This window comes from Puntigrus tetrazona, chromosome 13 (assembly GCF_018831695.1).
Source record: "Puntigrus tetrazona isolate hp1 chromosome 13, ASM1883169v1, whole genome shotgun sequence".
NCBI lineage: Eukaryota > Metazoa > Chordata > Actinopteri > Cypriniformes > Cyprinidae > Puntigrus > Puntigrus tetrazona.
The window spans coordinates 10,969,036-10,990,067 of NC_056711.1; the positions used below are offsets into that span (position 1 = coordinate 10,969,036).

The 21,032-nt window shown below is 36.4% G+C and overlaps 2 protein-coding genes across 3 annotated transcripts; both read left to right on the forward strand.

Moving 5' to 3' along the window:
* The first annotated feature begins 307 nt into the window (after positions 1-307).
* On the forward strand, positions 308-12,749 carry pald1b (phosphatase domain containing paladin 1b). Of its 2 annotated transcripts, XM_043255461.1 has the most exons (21): positions 308-602; positions 1,994-2,278; positions 2,578-2,763; positions 3,126-3,228; positions 3,374-3,553; positions 4,544-4,708; positions 4,833-4,993; positions 5,515-5,590; positions 6,035-6,186; positions 6,338-6,431; positions 6,604-6,708; positions 6,833-6,928; positions 7,036-7,170; positions 8,024-8,140; positions 8,244-8,423; positions 8,749-8,946; positions 9,016-9,156; positions 9,294-9,365; positions 9,530-9,670; positions 10,585-10,740; positions 12,281-12,749. In XM_043255461.1, exons 2-21 carry the CDS (start codon positions 2,232-2,234, stop codon positions 12,428-12,430), a joined length of 2,655 nt encoding a protein of 884 aa, XP_043111396.1. In that variant the 5' UTR covers positions 308-602; positions 1,994-2,231; the 3' UTR covers positions 12,431-12,749. The 2 variants fall into 2 exon arrangements, with proteins under 2 accessions (XP_043111396.1, XP_043111398.1); XM_043255463.1 differs by lacking the exon at positions 1,994-2,278 and having other exon boundaries at positions 311-602.
* Positions 12,750-17,049: 4,300 nt separating this feature from the next.
* qrfpra (pyroglutamylated RFamide peptide receptor a) lies at positions 17,050-20,699 on the forward strand. Its single transcript, XM_043256013.1, has 6 exons — positions 17,050-17,521; positions 18,293-18,451; positions 19,026-19,087; positions 19,379-19,614; positions 20,045-20,142; positions 20,221-20,699. The coding sequence occupies exons 1-6, from the start codon at positions 17,182-17,184 to the stop codon at positions 20,562-20,564; spliced, it is 1,239 nt and encodes a 412-aa protein (XP_043111948.1). The 5' UTR covers positions 17,050-17,181; the 3' UTR covers positions 20,565-20,699.
* Positions 20,700-21,032: the final 333 nt, after the last annotated feature.

Sequence of the window (21,032 nt, forward strand, 5' to 3'; positions counted from 1 at the left end):
GTCCACTTCACACCAGCAGTTCAAGCAGAGTCTGTTTTCAATGCAATGAAAGACATTAGACACAGTGGCAGTGGTGAAAATTACGAGCTCTGCCGCCAGGGAGCAAAATTACCCTCAGCAACTTGTAACGTTGCTTAACTAACACAGTCACAAGAAAATCAAGTTTAACCTGGAATATAATTAAGACCGTACCGTTTAAACTAATCACCGTCCGCTTACTGATACTCTGCCCCCTACGTAGCGGGCTTTTCAACATTTCAGGCATGTCTGCGGCACCGTTGCTGGGAGATGGAGCTGTTACTGACTGGTGAAAAGATGAGAATCCACCCACCGACATCCTCCTCTCCCATAACATTTATTGCGAGTGAAAGAGTCAGGAGGTGGCCATTCTCTCCTCCTCTTCTCCTCCCCCTGTGTTATCCATCTGCACTGCTGTCCGTCGAGCCTCGCTCTGCCGGACCGACACCTGACCGCGTGTCTTTGGACATGTGAGGGACAGTAACCGACGGGGATCAAGATGACTGTGACACGGACTCGGTCGTCTTCTATCTCTAATTGTTTCTCTCAATTCCTGACAGGTGTCTGAGGGAGCGGGCGGCCAGGTGAGGAAACTTTTATGATATTTGCTTTCCCCTTTTATCTTGGCTTCGCGGTAGAAATATCTGCACTATTAATTGTACAATTTTGTCGGTTTGACTTGAGTCGGCATCCCGTGAAACGCTAGTTGGCAGGTGTTATTAAGTGTACTACATTACAGTTGATGGACGTGAACTCAAAACTTTGTGAAACAAAATAGAGAATGGGATATTGCTTATATACAAAGTATAAATAAAGTAAAAGTAACTTTCATTTTAGATACTACTGCTGTTTATTTAGGTTTTTTTTTTTAATCCGAAACAACAAAAATAGCTCCAAAGAAGACAGAGATTAATAGTGCCTAAATGAAGTCATGTTTTGAACTATTCGGTTGAGTGAATGATTCAATGAATCACTCACCACCTTCAGGCGTATCAATTTAATATGAAGAAAGATTCACTGAAAAATATCTAAAATATTCTTTACTGTAATTTATTTTAGTGATGAACAAATGATGACATCATTTGACTGATACAGTTACCACAGAAGCTTAAACCCATAGAGATTAAAATTTAGAATAGGTTAACTTTTATTTAATATCATAAAAAAGGGTTTTATTATTATAAGTGGTTCAGAGAAAATACAGATTTTTTTTTTTTGTTTTAGTGCCTGTTTGACTCACCGTGCATTTTTAAAAACCATGTTGGGTGTATGTTACACAGTCTCTTATAATAATTAAGTATTTTCAAATTCTGCATGTGATGTTGATTGTAAGCCTAACACACATAAAAAAAAAAGTTGTTTTTAAACTCCTCGTTTATTAGCAAGAACGAGGATGTGCCAATCACTTGTCACTCCCACTCACTGCATATCTGTGCGCTGATCTGTGCAGCATTGTACAAATGCATCCCGGGGCCTTTCCCATCCATATTTAGAGATTTTTTTGTTGTTGTTTTTTGTTCTGTGGCCGTGATACTCAGACACAACTGGAATTTAAATCAAGCCCCTGAAAAGGGAAGCATTGCTCTTGGTGCCAGCGACTCAGTATCCCAAACTTTCAATAGACCAGCCAGTTATATAAACATAAGGCAGGAATGTCCTAATGACATTCACAGAGCTATCATATATTTCCCAGTGATATCTCTCTGGCACAAACTTGATCTTTCGAAAGAGGAGGGGAAAAAAACAGGATTTGTTTGATTAACTGCATTATCGCTGCAGTGCATGCAGGAAACTCGCTTGGCTTCATGATTCTGACATCAAACACTTTCAGCTTTCGGTAGATGTAAAGGCTTTAGAAATCTTTCATCTTGCACTTTCTCTCACTTTTGGCTTTCTGTAATGTCTCCGTCATGGCCTTTGCATGGGCTGTCCCTGTGAATGTCTGGAGCCGCCCACACTGTCGTCTGGTTGCCAGATGTACTGTATTTCTTCGTGGCCCCCAGAAGGGTTGGAACGGCTATCCTGTCACTGTGAGAAGAGAACCAGAGAGGCACTGAGCGAGAAAGAGAAGAAAAGAGATTAACAAAACTTCGGTGGTGGCTGGATTTAAGACAAAAGGCTTTTATGCTAAGATTCTGCTAGTAACAGGAAACTGAGTTCGTGTTGACAGGATTTACACTTAAAGACAGACCTGAACCCTTGCTGAAACTAAGATGCAAAAACCAAAGGATGTGAGCACACGCGGCACAGCTGTGAGACCGTAAGCCATTCATTTACAAACAAATATGATAGAGATGCTGTACACATGCAAATTTGATAGTCTGACTTTCTTTTGGGGTCTGTAGAACGCATTCAAATTTTAATAACAATAATTTGTTTATTGGGGTTGCAGTAAACTACATGTGTTGGGGTTCCAGGAAATTGAATCTTTGTGGTCTTGCATCACAAAGTCCGTCTGGCTCTTTAAAAAGTGCAAATGTTAGAAATAACCGCATGTAAAATTACCAACATGTCTGCCTGTTTACTTTATATTAGTCACAGTATAAATCCTCATTCCAGCTCTGTACAGATTATGGGTACGAGTGCCAGTGCAACTTCCCAGGCTGCTCCTTTTGCATCTACACACCAGGCTGATCACCAAGGGAACGGCATGGCTGAGCACAGACGCTCACTACAGTCAGTGAACATTCGCAATAGCAAGGCCAAATCCATCATCACAAACAAGGTGGCCCCTGTTGTCATCACGTAAGTGGCAAGTGCAACATGGTGCTTTTTAAAACTGGCCATAAGGGCCCTCATATGCACAAAATGTCACACCCGTGCGTTACTCTTTGAGCAAAAACTGTTGTAGATACGTCAGTAGCTTCAACTCAACTTAAAGGGACAGTTCACCTAAGAATGAAAATTCTGTCTTTGTTTGATTATCATCAAGTTAATTTTTTTCTGGTGAGCACATAACTTCCATAATATATGAAAATATGATAATATATATTATGTGCTGAACAGAAGAAAAAAACTCATTTTGGATATTAACAAGTTTAAATTCAGTAAATGGTTTTTGAATACATGGCAATTTGATTGACGTTATGATTGTTGTTTTTATACAGAAACAACTGCAGGGAAGAGTTTCAGATTCATGACAAGATCCAATCTGCCAACTACTCAATGGGAAGAATATCTGACCTGTTGCCGGAGCACTACCTAGTGCTGGCACGTTTCACTTTTTGAGATTTAAGCTAAATATTTAGAGGTGTAATGGAAAATACAGTAATGAGCAGGAAATGTAGATCAGTGGTGGAAATTTCTTGTCATTTACGATGAAATAAGTTTTATGACTTGCTTTTTTATTGTCCAGGGGGAGTTTTTTATGGTACAGGATGTATACAACAGAGCTGATGTCTTAAATACTACAAAAAGCCACGGGGCCCCCAACTTCCGCCAGGTCAAGGGACACTACCCCCTTTTTGGAATGGGCCAACCTAGCCTGAGTGGTTTCAAACAGGTCCTCCAGAGACTGCAGATTGACGGCTGTGAGGTCAGTGAGTGCTTCTTGTCCTCGTTCATTTAGGATTCCACGAATACAGTTTACTTTGGGGTCCCATTACTCTTTTTATTTTAAGATATGTTAGATATTATGTTATGTAGCAAAGAATTAACTTACACTCTTAAAAATAATTTACAGCAGTGCTATAAAAGAACAATTTGGGGTTTACCAAAGAAGAGTTCAGAGTTTCTTTATTTCATACCCATAGGTAAAATAGGTTTCATCAAATAAGTTCAGGAACTTTCTTACACATATAATAAAAAATATAGTTAAAGAAAACTACCATAAGACATCATTAAACAATAAAACATAAATAAAACCCCAATAACAATAAATAAAATAAATGATGATTACTGTTAATATGATTAATCGCTTCGGGGACAAAACTATTCTTGTATCGTTTTGTTGTGCAATGCGGTACTCTCAGCTATCAATAAGACAATTTGGTCAATAGAGGTCTGGCTTTTTGATGATAAATTCCCATACCAGGACATCAGACAGAACAATAACACTGATGCGATGTAAGCGAGATAAAACATAATAATGTTTTTTCAACGTGAAATTGACACAATTTCCTTAAAAAGAACAATGGTTGATGCCCTTTTTTTTTTACACACAGCTTAGCTTCACCCTCTACAGTTTTAACTTTAATGGATGTGACCTTATGCATGGAAACATTCCTTCTAAAATCAGTTATCATGTCTTTAGTCTTCGATACATTCAGGTGAAAGTGGGACTCTTCGCACCACTCTACAAAGTCTCACCATTTTAAAGCAGACTAACAATTGCAGTATCATTTGCATACTTCAGAATAGTGCTGTTCTCCCAATTACTTTGATGCATATTATCCTGTAAAATGGTAATTTTGGTCTGTCCCAACTCAGAAGCCTTAATCTCCTTGACATCCACCATATGGTCTGCACATAGACCTTCAAATAATGATCAGCTTATTGCTGTTTGTCCCTAAAAATATGTGAACAGGAGGTGATTTTCGTCTGTTTGAGGGAGGAACCAGTGGTCTTCTTCCGCTCAGATGGAGACTTTATTCCATACACGCCCAGAGGAAGAGAGAACCTCCATGAGAACCTGCATGACCTAGACAGAGAGCTCAGCGCAGAGCAAATAGAGCTCTCCATCCGGAAAGAGGTCTGTTATAAAGCAGAACAAGTTGTATGAGGAGGATCGCTTATTATCCTTTTATGGTGAAATGTTGACAGAGGTCATAGTGTCTGCTCAGTGTCAGGTTTTAATTCTCTGATATTTTCTCCAGTTGTGTGACTTTGCCAAGCTGAGTGAAAATATGTTCTATGTCTATAATGACATTGAGCATTTTAAAGATGAACCTCAGCATGTACAGATTCTGTCAGAGGAGGACATTCATGTCACTGAGGAGGTCTACAAAAGACCGCTTTTCAGTCAGCCTATGCACAGGTAACTGCACACATTTAATGAAAGAATAAAGTCTACTGTTCAAGGGTTTGTCATTGTTGTATTTTTGCTCACCAAGATTGCATTTGTTTGAAAATACAATAAAATGTAATATTGTTAAAATAACTTTTCTATTTTAATATATTTTAAAAGGTTATTCCTGTGTGGAACACTCTCAGGCGCAATTACTGTGTCAAATCATTTTTCAGAAATCCTTCTTGTTGCTCAAGAAAACATCTAATTAACAATGTTGCATATAGTTGTTGTGTTTTGTTTTTACTGTCGTTTTTGCTAAATTAATGCATACTTTCTGAATCAGAGTGTTTTACCAACCCCTAACATAAAAGGCATTTGAATGGTATCAAAAAATTAATTATGATGGCATTGGAAAAACTTTAAAACACGTTTTTTCTTTGCTTAAGAACAGCAGAAATCTTTGTGTCATATGTGAATCAAATCTAATTTTACTTTTTAAATTCCTTTAGTTCTGTGTATTTTTTTATGTTAAAATTTGATTAATTTAGATATTACAGATTGCCGCTTCCTATGGAAGGGGCACCACTGGAGGAGACATTTGATGCCTTTGTTAATATACTCAGGGTAAGATTTCTATGAATATATATATGTATGAACTCCATGTGAGCTCTGGTTTATTTATATCTGATGATTTGTGTCACTGAACCAATAATTTATTCCAAGAACCCAGAACTTTAAACCCAGCACTAGCCAGCAAACCATATTTATATTTCACGGTCACCAGTAACATCAATCTTTGAAAACCCTATCAACACAGACAAAAGTTATAAATGTTAACTTAATACCATGAAAAATGTCTTAAGGTATCCGCTTACTATCAGAAAAAGATTTTTTTTCCCACCTTGTTTTTCGTTTGTCAAAGTTTGATACAGCCAAAAATAAATGTGTTGTTGTCTGATGTTACAGAAATATATGCAGACATGTATATTGCACTAAATCATTGTTATTCACTTTCCTTAACTTTAAACAATGCAATTTTGCAAACTAATATACCTTTGTATTGACCAGGAGACCCCAAACCTCTCTTTGATGCGAGACAGCTCCAGACCTCTGCCTGCACTGCTCTTCAGCTGCCAGGTGGGGGTGGGACGCACCAATCTGGGCCTTATTCTGGGAGCTTTAGTCTTCCATCACCTGCAGGGGGCATCAAAGAGCCCCAGGTACCTATAGTACACTGTCAGTACAATTTCAATTGCTGTTTACTTTCTCAACGAAGAGCATTGCTTAATTAATAACACTCTGCTGTGGTAATATTGTGTTTAACGGTCCATTCTCTGCTTACATTCTACTTGCTCTTCATCTCTTTCATAGACAAGAAGTACAGAAGAGTGAACACAAATTGGATTTCCAAGCGATTCAGCTGCTAATCAGTCGCTTACCTAAAGGTCAAGAAGTCCTTGATGAGGTTAGAGTGTAATGATGTTTGTAAAATTCTCGGTTCATGAAGTAGCCTAATTAATTTCAAGCATGCATACATATGCAAAAGTAAAAAAATTAATAGAAACTGAGCCTTTTATGTTTTACAAAGCCTAGTCTTTTGAGTGCATATGCATATGTTTTATGTATATGCACCATAGGTTGATGATGCTGTTGCCATTTGCTCTGAGATGCATAACATAAAAAATGCTGTGTATGAAAACAAACTAAAGCTCGAAGGCATTGGCGAAGACTACCAGATTCAAGTATGTCTCGAATAAAACACTCTTGTGTCAAAATTGTTGTACTGTAATAAAATGGTTGCTTTTTGCCTTTTCTTTACATGAAGGTCACATTTGTGTCATTCACACATTTTTTTTTTGTTCGCAGGGAAGCAGCACAAAAGGCTATTTCCTGCAAAGAACACTGCAAAGTCTTGAACGCTATGTGTACCTATTAGTATTCAATGCGTATCTTCATGATCAGGTATTGCAAAATGCTACCATATTATTATATTTATAGTTATTTCCGACAGTATATGCCATTATTTGAATAATTTTTCCATTTTCTGCTGTCTCTCCCCATATCTGTAGTATCCACAGGCATTTCCCCAGAGTTTCAGTCAGTGGCTGTGTATGAACGCTTGGATCTACAGACTGCTGGCCAGCATGGATAGCTCTGAGCTCTCAGTGCCAACCAGTCTTATAACTGATGGGATTCGAGTTCTAGTAAGGGCAAAAACTTTTGATTCACAGAACTTTCTTAGTTACCAGTTGCAACAAAGTTCCTTGATTATTACTTGAGTGTATAGTGCAGGGGTAGCGAACTCAAGTTCTGGAGAGCCGCAGCCCTGTAGAGTTTTGCTTCAACCCTAATCAAATGCACCTAAACAAGCTAATCAAGATCTGAATTGTTACTTGGAAGCTACAGAGAGGTGAGTTTTAGGTAGGATTGGAGGGCCTCAGCTTGCGGAGTTCGCCACCCCTTCAATATTGTATTGTGTATAGAGTGTACCTTGATTAAGAGTATAGATCCTAGTTATATCAGTATAGAAAAGCACAACTTAGTACACAGTGTAACTACCGAAAAGTTGAGTTCTATACAGGAGAAATATCGAAACTCTTTGGTCATTTTTGAGTGAGATGCTACTGGTCTATTCAGATTCAATAATCTATGCAAAGCTGCAGCTAAAAGTGCTGTCGCTAGACCCGGAGATTGGCTGAATAGGTAAAAAAAATGGTAAAACTCAACTGTTTAACTCTAGAAGAGCATTCTCTATTTACTGTGATGACGTGGAGAAAATGTTATAACAGATAACAAGTAAATAGTCATACTAAAGTATCATTGTTTGCACCAGGTTATAGTTTTATAGTTTGTCCTTGAATAGTCCTTTTCTTGCTCGAGTACATTCGATATGCCAGTCTTTCTAAAATCAAATATTAACTGCATAGACTGAATCTCATTTTCTGGCCCTGTTCTTATCGGAGGCGAACTGTGACCTCTTCGTCCTGTATCTCAGCCAATTCTCCCTAAAACATAGGCATGCGCAGTTGTTCACATTAATATCTTCAATTTTGAAAGGTGTCCAGTGAGTTTTTAGCAACGGATCTGCTCAGTACAGCCAAGGAGATGAAAGTAGCCAATTTCAGACGTGTTTCCAAAATGCCTCTATATGGCATGGCCCAGCCAAACTCTGAGGTAAATCCTTTTTAAAGCTTATTTCAGCGGCCCAAGCTCCTAATTTGTGGCTGTCTGTAAAGTCTAGTAAAAAATAATCACAGCTTGTTTGTGCCCATTTCAGGCTCTGGGTGTCGTGATGTCCTACCTGACAGACCAGAGGCGAGGGCACTCTACAATTCTCTGGCTGAATCTGCAGGAGGAGCTTGTGCTGGAGGCAAATGGACAAATGTTCACCCCAAGAGAGCCAGGCTGTCTGGAACAGCCTATTCCAGTCTGTGTTCAACATCCACAGCAGCTCCAGGTGCAGTTCTGTTCAGGGCTGTAGTAGTATATATCGGCTTTATATGACCAGGTTGGATATTGTAGGTACAAAAAATATATATACTCTGTGCAGTGTAATATAATGCAGCACATTAAGCTATCAAAAATGGTTCTGGAGTTACATTGTGACCATCTTATTTTGGGACATATTTTATTCTTATATTATTGTATTTGATCCATGTAAAGTGAATGTTGTTTTGTTTTAGAGTTAGGTACAATAGCATTAATTAAGACGAAAGCGAGATAAAACATTTTCAGTTTTCACTTTAGCTAGTACTACATTCGCAATATGGCCATTTCCACAGGAAATGGAGCTGGCACTGAAACAGGATGTCCTGAGGTGTGAGAAGTGGCTGGAGGTGATTACAGAGCAGGATAAACAGATGAGGATTTTTAAGAGTTGTCACACCATAGAGGAGCTCTTTGTCCATCAGAAAAGCATTCATCCAGGTCTCAGCTACCAGCGCATACCCCTGTCTGACTGCTGCGCGCCTAAAGAAGAGGCAAGTGAATACACCATGAGCATGAAATAGATTTGACATTTTAGTTGAAATGTTGTTGCTCTCCCTCAGATTTTTGACCACTTATTGGAGGCCATGAAGAGCAGTCTGGCTGAAGACCCCAACTGTGCTTTCATCTTCAACTGTCATAATGGGAAGGACCGAACTACTGCAGCCATGGTCATCGCCACTCTCACCCTGTGGCACATTAATGTAGGTCATTTTCAGCTATCGGCTGTTTAAGTGGAGTGAGGAAATAAAGTCTTCATCCCCAGGACACTGATTAGAAGACTAAAATTGTATAAAGTGAGCTGAAATCAGTTACATAAACCTGACCCTGTTGTCTTCAGGGCTTTCCTGAGTGTGAAGAAGATGAGATTGTAAGTGTTCCAGACGCCAAGTACACTAAAGGAGAGTTTGAGGTACATTAAGGTCATGTCAGCATTGAAACTAATATTTTGAACATATCAATTCTATGATTAATATACCCAGCCATGCAAAGTAAATTAATTTAGTGAAAAATAGTTCCTTCCATAGAAATAGATTAAAAAACATTTGAACTGTGTTTGCATGTCTGCGTGTTCAGGTGGTGATGCAGGTGGTAAGGGTGTTACCTGATGGCCATCGTGTGAAGAGAGAAGTGGATGTTGCTCTGGATGTTGTTAGTGAGACAATGACCCCCATGCATTACCATTTAAGGGAAATCATCATTTCCACTTACAGACAGGTGAAATGTGGTATAAAGTAACTTTTATGTTTGACTATTTTTTATGTGTTTTGCCTGGATAAACTGCAGCAGGAAATGTCAACAGTAGAAAAGGTAGTTAATAGTTGACATTTAGTCAGTGCTTTTAGGACCCATGCTGAAAAATAGATTGCTTCCAAAGCAATTGTTTTTGTACCTAACATAGCCTTGAAAAGTCTATATAGGCAAAATGTTCTCATTTGTACTGATGTGCTGAAAAGAACCAAGAGATTAGCAATGCCCATTGCGGTGCATCAGCTGAATATGTTTAATTTGAGGCTGGAAAACATGCTTTTATTGTAAAGTGAAGACCTTGAAAAACAGCAGCATTAATGAGCAGAGAGCTTTCCGGACGACTGCTTTGAAAAGGACTGCAAATACTTGTTAGGGTTTAAGCCTTTATATTTTTATCTTTTAAAATATGTTCTAAGGTACTGGTGCAACTCATTTAGATCACAAATATACATTATGAGTTATATTGTAACATGAGTTATATTGTAAAACATGATATCTTAGATAAGAACTTGAATTACTTTGTAAAAAAAAGACGTAATTCAAGTTCTTATCTAAGATACAGTGTTTGAATTTGCACTGAATTGAGCAATGTTCATGTCCTAATTAATGTGCACCAAACTTTGGCTTTAAAAAAAGGCTTTTGGTTTTAAATCCAAATACCTGATCCTGTTCTCCCCCTCCTGTCCTTTTCTGTCATCTCCTTTGCTGTTTCTGTTAATAAAACATGGAAAAGGTGAAAAATAGTTAATTAATTTTCTGCTGGCTAAATGATTTGCATGTTACATAATTTTCTGATTATGTCGTGCCATCAGCATTTTGTCACAAATAAGAAGGAAGCTAGAGGAATAACAATGAGTTCACTGGCACTTGTTCCTCCTCAGATTAAGATGGCTAAATCCGAGGCTGACGCTCAGTGGTTACGGTTAAGGAGCCTGCAGTACCTCGAGCGTTACATTTATCTTATCCTGTTCAACTGCTACCTCCATCTGGAGAAGAAAGACTCCTGGAGGCGATCCTTCAGCCAGTGGATGTACCAGGTGAAGTCTGACTCACTTGCTTACTTTAGGTGAAAAACATTCATGATATATTTATACTTGCATAATATATTTTCATTGCAGTGGCCTAGTAATAGTGCAGAGTCTTCAATATTTCTTGTTCATTTTACCTCATAGCTTTTCTTAGTTTTCAGTTTTACAAAACACTGAAACGTCATTTCCAGGTTTAAATATATATTTAAAGTACGAGCTAACCTAAAAATAGCAAAAAGTGCTAATCACTATATCAGCCTTCGGGAAAAATGACCTCGTTTTTGTTTAAGCAATCAAGATAAAGATATCTTTACATTTTAAGTTCACTTTCAGTCTGAGGAAAGATACAGGTATATTCTGCCGCTCATAGTCAACACACAAGCCTGTGTTAGAGTGCTTCTGTAACCTTGAGAAGCTGATTGGAGGACACCCCTGGTGCAGCAGACCAGTGCCTTGTGGCTGAACACTTCTCCCGCTCACTGTGCTGCAGCTAAACATAGTTCAGAGTTCCATGAAACATTCATGGGAAAATGTCAGTCTGTCAATATGAAGTTGTAAATGTATTCTGTCTCATTCAGAGGTTTCCGGAGTCAAACCTTAGTTTATAGCCACAGCTTTTATATCCTCGGATTGAAGGGGTAAGAAAATTGTAAGTCACCTACTGTTTTCTTATTTTCTGCAGTTGAAAACTATGTCTATGAAAAGAAAAAAGAAACATGATTAATCTCATCGTTTTCAACCTTTCGAAAGCAGAAATCATATATCAAATTATGTAAATCAAGCATAAATGGCAATAGTTAAATTCTTTATTAAACTCACCACAGCTTCATTTATATAATTTAAATAGAGTAAAAACAATGCTGTGAAATATTTTTACAATTTAAAATAACTTTTATATTTCACTATATGTTCAAATTTAGTTTTAAAATGAAAATATTTATTCTTACAAATAATAATATTGAGAGGTAAGACGCCTAGTATTCTTTGTATAAACCATGTCTTCTTTGAAGAGAAGGTTCAAAAGAACATCACGCATTTGAAGTAGAAATCTTTTGTACCATTATAAATGTCTTCTCTGTCAGTGCTGAATAAAAGAATTGATTTATGTCTTTCAAAAAAAAAAAAAAAAACTTTTGAAAGGTGGTTTATTTGATTACGTCCTAGTTTGAAGAACCCTGCTCTAACAGACATAGTTGAGCTTGAATTGTTAAGCAGGAGGTTATTACCTCATTTGACCGTTAAACATTCTGTCCTCAGATTTACAAGGAACGACATCCAAATTGCTCTTAATGTAGATTTAACTGGTAAAGCGCTTTGTAGGTCTTTATGAAGGCTGAGCTCTGTGGATTTTTTTCAGTTGTGAAGAACATCGAAAATGCACCGGTTTAGTTTTCTGTCAAGGCCACAAAAGCATTTTACTGTCATCCTGCCATCCTTTAAGGACAAGCGAGCAGCTGCGCCACTTATGAACATAAGCGTACAGCTTGCAGTAAACCCCACTTACACACACACATGTATACATGCATTCACGAGTTGTGCTGGTTTGCAGGTGGCAGCTAGAGCTGGTGTCTATGCCATCCTCAACCATCTGGGCTTTTCTGAGTTTGAGAACCCCGACGACTCTCCGATGGCCAGGCTCCGCTTCCGCTGGCTCCCACACAGTGTCCAGTCTATTCCCATGCGAGGGCAACTTATTTAGAAAGGCACAGTATGTCGAACTGACTAAATTCTGACTCACATTTCATAAATATGTTTTTATTACAGCTTCTGTCAGACTGTGTGATTTAATGCATCCTGTTATCTTATTTACATTTTTGACTCTATCTTTGGCTTGGCAGTGTTATGTTTCTCCCTTGTAAAATATAAGAAAACAAACACAGAAGAAAGTTAACGTAATAATCCACACTTTAATGCTAATAAAGGATTTAATGCTGACCTTAAGATACATTTGCACGCTGTTATGAAAATGTCACCTCGTTTGTATATAAAACTAATTAAATAATTGAGATGTTAGTTAATGTGACAGTCTTTCTGGATGATCATTTGTATTCATGTACATGGTTATTAAATTATATGTATTTCTAGGACAATTTTCTTCATTAAATCATTAGATAAAAATTGGTTTAGTTGTGGTATTTGCCCATTAGAGCCCATTAAGGATCACTTAATAATTCCATTCAGTTAACTGAACTAAAAGGGAAAAATAGCTCAGCTGGAATGCTTGAATAACCTGAAGTTTTAGACTGAACAAACTAATGATTGAGGTTGTTTCTCTCCTTCTTGTCCTTGAAGACTTGAATTGCACGTAAAAACCTGCTGTTTCTCGTCTAGTCTTGTCAAGTTAAATTAATTCTGATGACCTTTTTTGTTGTTCGTCCTCATTTATGGATTTTTCCTCACGGAAAAGGTATAGGTGTAGGGAGAAGCAACGCTTGCAGTCTTAGACGCAGAATGACTTGTTTGTCTCTGATCTGTCTATAGAGGACTATGGCCAAGGAAAATGAACCCTGCTTGGCATTCAAGAACAGCGAAGAGCCTTGCTTTGGAGAAACTGTATCTCATACATACTGTAACCTGCCATCTGTATTGTCCTCCCAGCATTCTCTTGTTATTCGTAGCTCTGTCTCATACCATGATTATAAACAGCCCTGTAGTTTCTGTCAGGAGAGCAGAGCTTCACTGTGGAGACTGAAAACTAGTTTCATTCTTGGATTCTGTTATCTTCTCCAGACTCGGCTTATTCCAATCCCCAGTTTTTAAAATGAGAGATATTTTAAGATATCTGAGATTTTTTTTTGCTGATATTCCATAAATTTGAGGGCACAAACAATTTCTCGCCATCTCAGCTAAATCATACAATAGCCTTTTATAGTTGTGAGGCAGTGACAGCTGTTGTGAAATGTTTCCAGATATATCCTGTGTATATGATAAAATACATTCAACATCACTGCTCCAAATCTACAAGCAGCTTGACATTCATAAGGCATAATGTGATTGTGTCTGTATATCATTACACAGTCAGAAAAAGCACATTTTTATGGACAAATCTTTATCGTAATAGTCATCGAGCTAACTCTAACATTGTTGTTAAGGTGATTGATAGTTGTTAAAAGAATAGTTCACCATCTTTTCTTGAAATTTAATCACGCTCAGGCCATCCAAGATGTAGATGAGTTTGTTACTTCATCAGAACACATTTGGAGAAATTTAGCATTGCATCACTTGCTTACCAGTAAATCATCTGCAGCGAATGGGTGCCGTCAGAATGAATTTTCAAGACGGAAGACACAATGGTTTGATGATCACAACATATTAATGGATGGAGTAGCCATTGTTTTGTGGCTCACCGTGATGTTTTTTATCAGCTGTTTCAACTCACGGCACCCATTTACTGAAGAGGATCCTTTGGTAGGCAAGGGTTGTAATGCAAAATCTCATTTTATTCCAATGAAGATACAAACTTATCTAAATATTGAGTGGCCTGAGAGAAAGTAAATACAAATTTTTGAAAACATTTTCATCTTCATGCCACAGTCTAGAGTACAAATATCAGTATATTCTGATCTATACGCTGATTCACTGACCTGTGTACTTTTGGTTTACATATAATTTCAGGGCATGATGTAATGGGGAACAGTGACAGATTTCATTTTATTGCATGAAGAAGGAAGAACTGGGGCTTCCAATATAGATAGTATAATGAGGACAGGACTGTCAGGAGTGATTATCAGAATAACGTGAAAGATTTTTTTTTTTTTTGTACCCCCACTTGCATACTGGCAAGATGATGTGGATGTAATATCTTAATCTTATGCATATTAATAAGAATGCTTTAAAATAATACATCATGTCATGGAAATATTTTGTTCAGTCAGAAAAAAACAATTAACATAGGTCCATTTATTTATTTAATTGCATCACTACAGGTGTATTTATCTCTGAATCCTTACGAATGAGTTAGTTGAGGATGTCTAAAACACTTCTTCCAGAAGACTTGAACTATTGAGAGTGCATTTCATCAGATTAATAATTACTTTGTCTTCACTCCTCTGTAGTCAACTAATTAAGCACCTACTTCCTTTTCTGATTTTAAGATGCTGATTATACGCGTACAATAATGATTCTCATCCATGTTAAACAATGAGATGCACTTTCAGATCCAAACCCACAAGAGCACTTTGATCACAAATTTATTCTAATCCCTTGGAGGCTCATCAGAATGCTATAGCATATAATTAATACAAGAACAAATGCTCTGCAACCTCCAATTAAATGAATCTGAACACATTGCTTCATATAAAAAAAAGAAAGTGATTTAATGATCTGGCCTTGTAGTTTACAAGACATCCATTGAGATTTATTGATACACGTCTCATGATCCCATGCTCCCTCAGACAGCAGAGCAGGACCTGAACACACTCCCGCAGAAGACTTCTCGTTATAATTTATTGTTTACTGAGAGAGGCTTTCGGTCGTAAAACAATATTGAGCTTTGATATGATTTTTAACGTCAAACCTCATTCATTGGTAGTTAACGTGACACGCTGATTAGATTATTTAATATTTAAATTGGCCTTATACCTGTGTTGTTAAAAGCGCTATATAAATAAAAATGATTGATTGATTGATAAAATCTAGTCAAACATTAATGTAGTAAAATTTGCTCATTTGGTGCTCAATAAACATGTCTTCTATGGTTGTCAACATTAAAAGTGGATCAAAAAAAGTTCATCAAATTCATGTATGAATCCATTATATCAAATGTTTGTTTGTTTTTTACTTTTGTGCTTGCTATACTTCCTTTTTATCCATATTAACCCAAATTCAATTGTTTTCCCTCCTTATTCATGTTATGTATAATATCCATATCATAAGAAATGTGTCATAAACATCTTGCCAAGTGTTTGGTGGTTGCTGTCAACTACATGCAGCTTCATCATTGTCATCTTTGCACTTTTCGTGCAGTGCATGAATAGAGTACACAGTAACTAGCTTTTGTGCTTTACAGTATCAAGTGCCCTTTAGAGCCATTTATGCCTTTTATTTTTTGTAAAGCTCTCAGAGTTGCACTCAGTACCCTGCCTAATAAAGACTCCGCTATAGTACAAAGAACCACTAATGATCTGCTGAATGAAGCTGCTCTTGGTTGTTGTCAGGTTCCAATGTGAAAGTCTGACATGATTGACTGGTCCCATGGTAATACTTACCTCATCACAGACCCCCAGTGATAAAAGCCACTCAATAAATTGTGTCTTAATTCAAGATCTCCACCTCCGTAGGTTCACTAAGGGCTGATGGTTTGTGACGAATTCATTCTCATTTGTACCTAAAACGTTGCATTTACATTTGCTCAGCTATTGTCTTAAAATTGTACTATTTGTTCGAAATTTTAATTTGTTCGTACAATAAAAACGCAACAAATTAATCAAGGAAACATTTAAATAAAGTCAGAAAAACTATAATCTGTACAGATATGTAGCTGCTTTTTAGACGTCTGACCCATATGAACTATGAAGTCGTTTGTATAAGTGAACAAAAAAGATGCACGTACACGTAAGCAAAACTATCTTTCTGTGAGCTGCAAGATCAAAAAGACATTAATTCAAACTGATTATGGAGCACCAGCATCTGGAGTTTTCCACTCGTGTATCTTGAGCCAAATGTCTTGATACATTTGCTTAATTTATTCTGTCATGGAAACAGAAATAGTTTGAATAGGTTCTTGATCAGGATCTCTACTAAATATTGATTGCGGTGCCAAACAGCCACAAGTTCAAGTGATGAAAATGTATAAAGTTACATTTATGTAAGCAGCCCCATCTGCACATGGATTACTTTTAGTAATAATTCATGCAAGATAAAACAGACTAAATAAATGAGCACGGCAACATTCTTGAGATAATCACTGATTTACAAATAAAAACTTACCCTGCTCATTCATTCATTCAAAGAAAGTGTTCATCCCATGTCTCAAGAATCATATATGGACCATATTTGGACTCACACAAGGTAAATATCACACAAATGTAATCAGTATTTTCACATATAATAGCCTAATAAATAATTATTATTATACATATTAGTTGTAACTCTAAAATTTGTATTCAGCACTTTTATCCTTTGTCAATCATTCCATGTTTTATTTTGTTAAGGTCATTGTGCAATTGATCAGCCATTTTATATTAATACGTATTTTGGATTCTAATGGTCTCCAAACTTAGTGAGCTCCCCTCCTAGACAGCATGCTCGAGCGTGCTAGGTGTCTTTAAAGAGTTAGGGAAGGCGACTCCCTGCAGGTTTTGTGACACAGCCGATGATGTCGCACGAAGTGCTCCGCATCAAGGGAGCTGCCGCTGATTCGGTGTGAAGAGACGCGGCGCTCGACACTTACCAGCCTACTCTTTAAAACTTTGATTTCTCTCGTCCCGTTTTCAAAGACGAGCTTTATACATGGGGGATACGAAGATTACTCCCGAGGCGCTGGAGCAACTACTTCTATTTTACAATCTTACTCGTCAGGAGTTTATTGAGACGTATCAGATTCAGCCGTTGGTTTACATCCCCGAGTTACCGGCCAGCGCCAAAACCGCATTTGTTATTGTGTACACGCTGATTTTTCTCCTGGCTCTCGTTGGAAACAGCCTGGTCGTGTGTATTGTTTTAAGAAAGCGCGGGATCCAGACCGCCACAAACATTTTTATCTGCTCCCTGGCCGTCAGCGACCTCCTGATATCTTTCTTCTGCATCCCTTTCACTCTGCTGCAAAACATCTCCTCTGAATGGTTCGGGGGTGAGTGTCACTTAAGGCAATGTTATTATAAAACAAAGTTTGTGAAGATAAGCTTGTTTTGTGCGCTTGCGGTATGTTCTTCAGGTAGCTTTGGTTTCTGTTGACAACTAGTTTGAAGGTTCGTTAATAAATTCGCTGAAGATAATACATTCACGAGCCAGATATATCGTAAGGATTTCTTATATTCTATTAAAGTTTGTAGTAACCTAGTTGAAAAACATACGATAAGTTCTTAGAAACATATTCTTTGGTTACGTGTTGTCTTGTCAGTAAATTTTAATTTCGACAAATAATTCCGGCTATGATTATTCTTATTATTTATTGGCTATTTGTCGATATTTTTCCTTATTGAATAAAGGGAATTTCTCTTAGTTGCTTCATTTGACCTGAATAAAGTCAGACAAAAAGGTAATTAGCTAATTAATTAATTGACTAACTATATATCTTCTTATACCTATCTTAAACTCAATTTTTTTTCCTGTGTGTTGATTATGTCCTACTGTCTTTGACTTACCTGACATTTTACCTGACATTTTTCAAATATTTATTAGCCTATTGAAACAAATTTTTTTTTTTGACATTTCAGATATGCAATCAGTTTATTTATTTATTTTTATGAACAGTGTTTTTCATGTATATATAAACAAATACGAATGTATGTAGGCTCTGGTTGGCTTCCCTTTCAACTTGTCAGTCAAAACTTTTGATGAGTTGTAATTAAGGTTTGCCAAAGCAAAAGACTCTCAAATTATAACATTTCATCGTTTTTAGGTGTGTTGGTGTGCAAAACAGTTCCCTTTGTTCAGACCACTGCTATTGTGACTGGCATTCTCACAATGACCTGCATCGCTGTGGAGAGGTACCAGGGGATTGTACACCCTCTAAAAATCAAAAGACAGTGCACTCCACAAAGAGCATACAGAATGCTGGGTGAGTAGTTTGTGACAACCGATGTCCTTCATGTATATATGTGTGCGTGTGTATATAAATGCGTATAGTGCTGTCAAATGATTAATCACATCCAAAATAAAAAGTTTTGGTTAGATAATATGTGTTTGAACTGTGTATATTTAGATACACACACTTATAAATACACAAACATGCATGTATATATTTAAAAAATATATGTTATGTTTATATATTAAATATATTTATTTAAAATCGAAATTATATGAACATAAATATATACATGTATGTAATATTTATGCAAATATATATATATATATATATATATATATATATATATATATAAATACATGTATACACAATAAACTCACATATTATATAAACAAAAACTTTTATTTTGAATGTGATAAATCGTTACAGCACACACACACACACACACACACACACACACATATATATATATATATATATATATATATATATATATATAGTATATACAGAAGGCTAGAATTATTTTTGAAGTTTTAGATCATGCATAATTTGCATTCCATTTCTCTGCATAAAGCATCTGCATAATAGAGTTTTTATTTTCTATTAGTGGTTGTCTGGATTGAGGCCATGATGGTTGGATCTCCAATGCTCTTTGTTCAACAGTTAGAGGTACTAATCATATTTCTTGTTTGAAATGTTCCACTTGAAGCTTTCAGAACATATAAAGCATCCCCATCCAACTTGTTGAAACATGACTTAGCATGCAGTCTGTGGGTGTATTTCTATTACAAAAGCATACTTCAGGATTTGACTTGGAAGCTGTCAAATCAAGGTAAAAAATATATATATTTTAGCTTATTCACATAATAACACTGGCCTCATTCATACGCTGTATTGATAATTCTTTCCATATTCTAATTAGTTATTTCAAATCACTCTTCTCTTTTTCTTTGTGTACAGGTGAAATATGATTTTCTATATGATCTCCATCATGTGTGCTGTCAGGAGCGCTGGACCTCGAGTGCCCACAGGAAACAGTATGCAACCTTTATTCTAGTGTTCCTCTTCCTCCTGCCTCTCGCAGCCATGCTGCTACTCTACACCAGAATTGGTATTGAGCTCTGGATTCGCAAACAAGTTGGAGACTCCTCAGTCCTCAATACCATGAACAAAAGGGAGGTCTGCAAAATATCCAGGTGATTTTTTTTTTTTTTACATTTCTCAGTGCCTGCTGTATTTGACTGACTCTAATAATATACAAATACTCTATACTATACAATACTGGTAAAATAACATTTAATATTGTGCAAGGTTTTTTGAAGACATAACGTATGCTCACCATGGCTTCAGTGAAAATAATAATATTGTAAAATATTATTATTAAAATAACTTAATGATTTGGTGCTCAAGAAATATTTTTTAATATTATCAAGACATTTTTGTTACTTAATAATTTTATTGTAAACTGATATAGGCCTATAACCATTAAATAATATATATTTATTTTTTTGCATAATAAATGCATAAGAAACATTAAAAAAATCCAATTGCCTTTTGACTGGTAAGTGTATAAGAGTTATCTATCTGAATATCTAAAATCTGCAATCCTTCCTCTTTATGGAACAGAAAGAAGCGAAGGGCCATCAAGATGATGGTCACCATTGTTGTGTTGTTTACTGTCTGCTGGGCCCCTTTTCATACGGTTCATATGCTGTTTGAATACAGTAAGAAAACCAGTCATATATCCTCAGGTATATATTAGTATATTCTTTCAAAATTCAGCTTTATTTTCTTGTTTTCAGGTTACCTGAACAAAACGTATGATGACATCACAATCAATATGCTTATTGCTGTTGCACAGGCCATAGGATTTTCAAATTCATTCAACAATCCTATCATTTATGCATTTATGAATGAGAACTTCCAGAAGAACTGCTTGTCCACCTTTTCATTTTGCATTAGGCGGTCCAGTCAACGTGTCGATGTTAAGGACAAAGCGACAAAGGACAAGGTACTTTTTTGTAAGTCTGCCAGACAAGAAGAAGACATCTCAGTCGTACCTAGAATACATATAGTTGATCAAGTTCAATCTGGAAGACCAAACATGCAAACATCTCTGTCATTTCTGGAGGAGAGGATCTGCTAAGAGCAATAGGATACATGCAAGATGTATTCTATCTATCTATTTATCTAATATGTATCAATATATATGTATACACTGTTCAAAATTCCTTTTTTTTTTTGTCTTTTATGCTTACCAAGGTCATATTTATTTGCTAAAAATACAGTATATTCAATTTAAAATAAATATTAAATTATTATAAATGTAATTTATTCCTGTGAAGGCAAAGCTGAATTGGCGTACCCCCTTTATATATATATGTAGGATATATATATATATATATATATATATATATATATATATATATATATATATATATATATATATATATGCATGCATGCATGAATTTATTTATTTATCAATAATGAACAGTTATGCTCCTTATTATTGTGGACTGTAATAGCCTTTTCTGCATACTTTCATTAACTGTTTTTATTCCTGCATTTCTGCAAATGGCAAGGATATATAAAAACTATATTTTCAAATAAAATA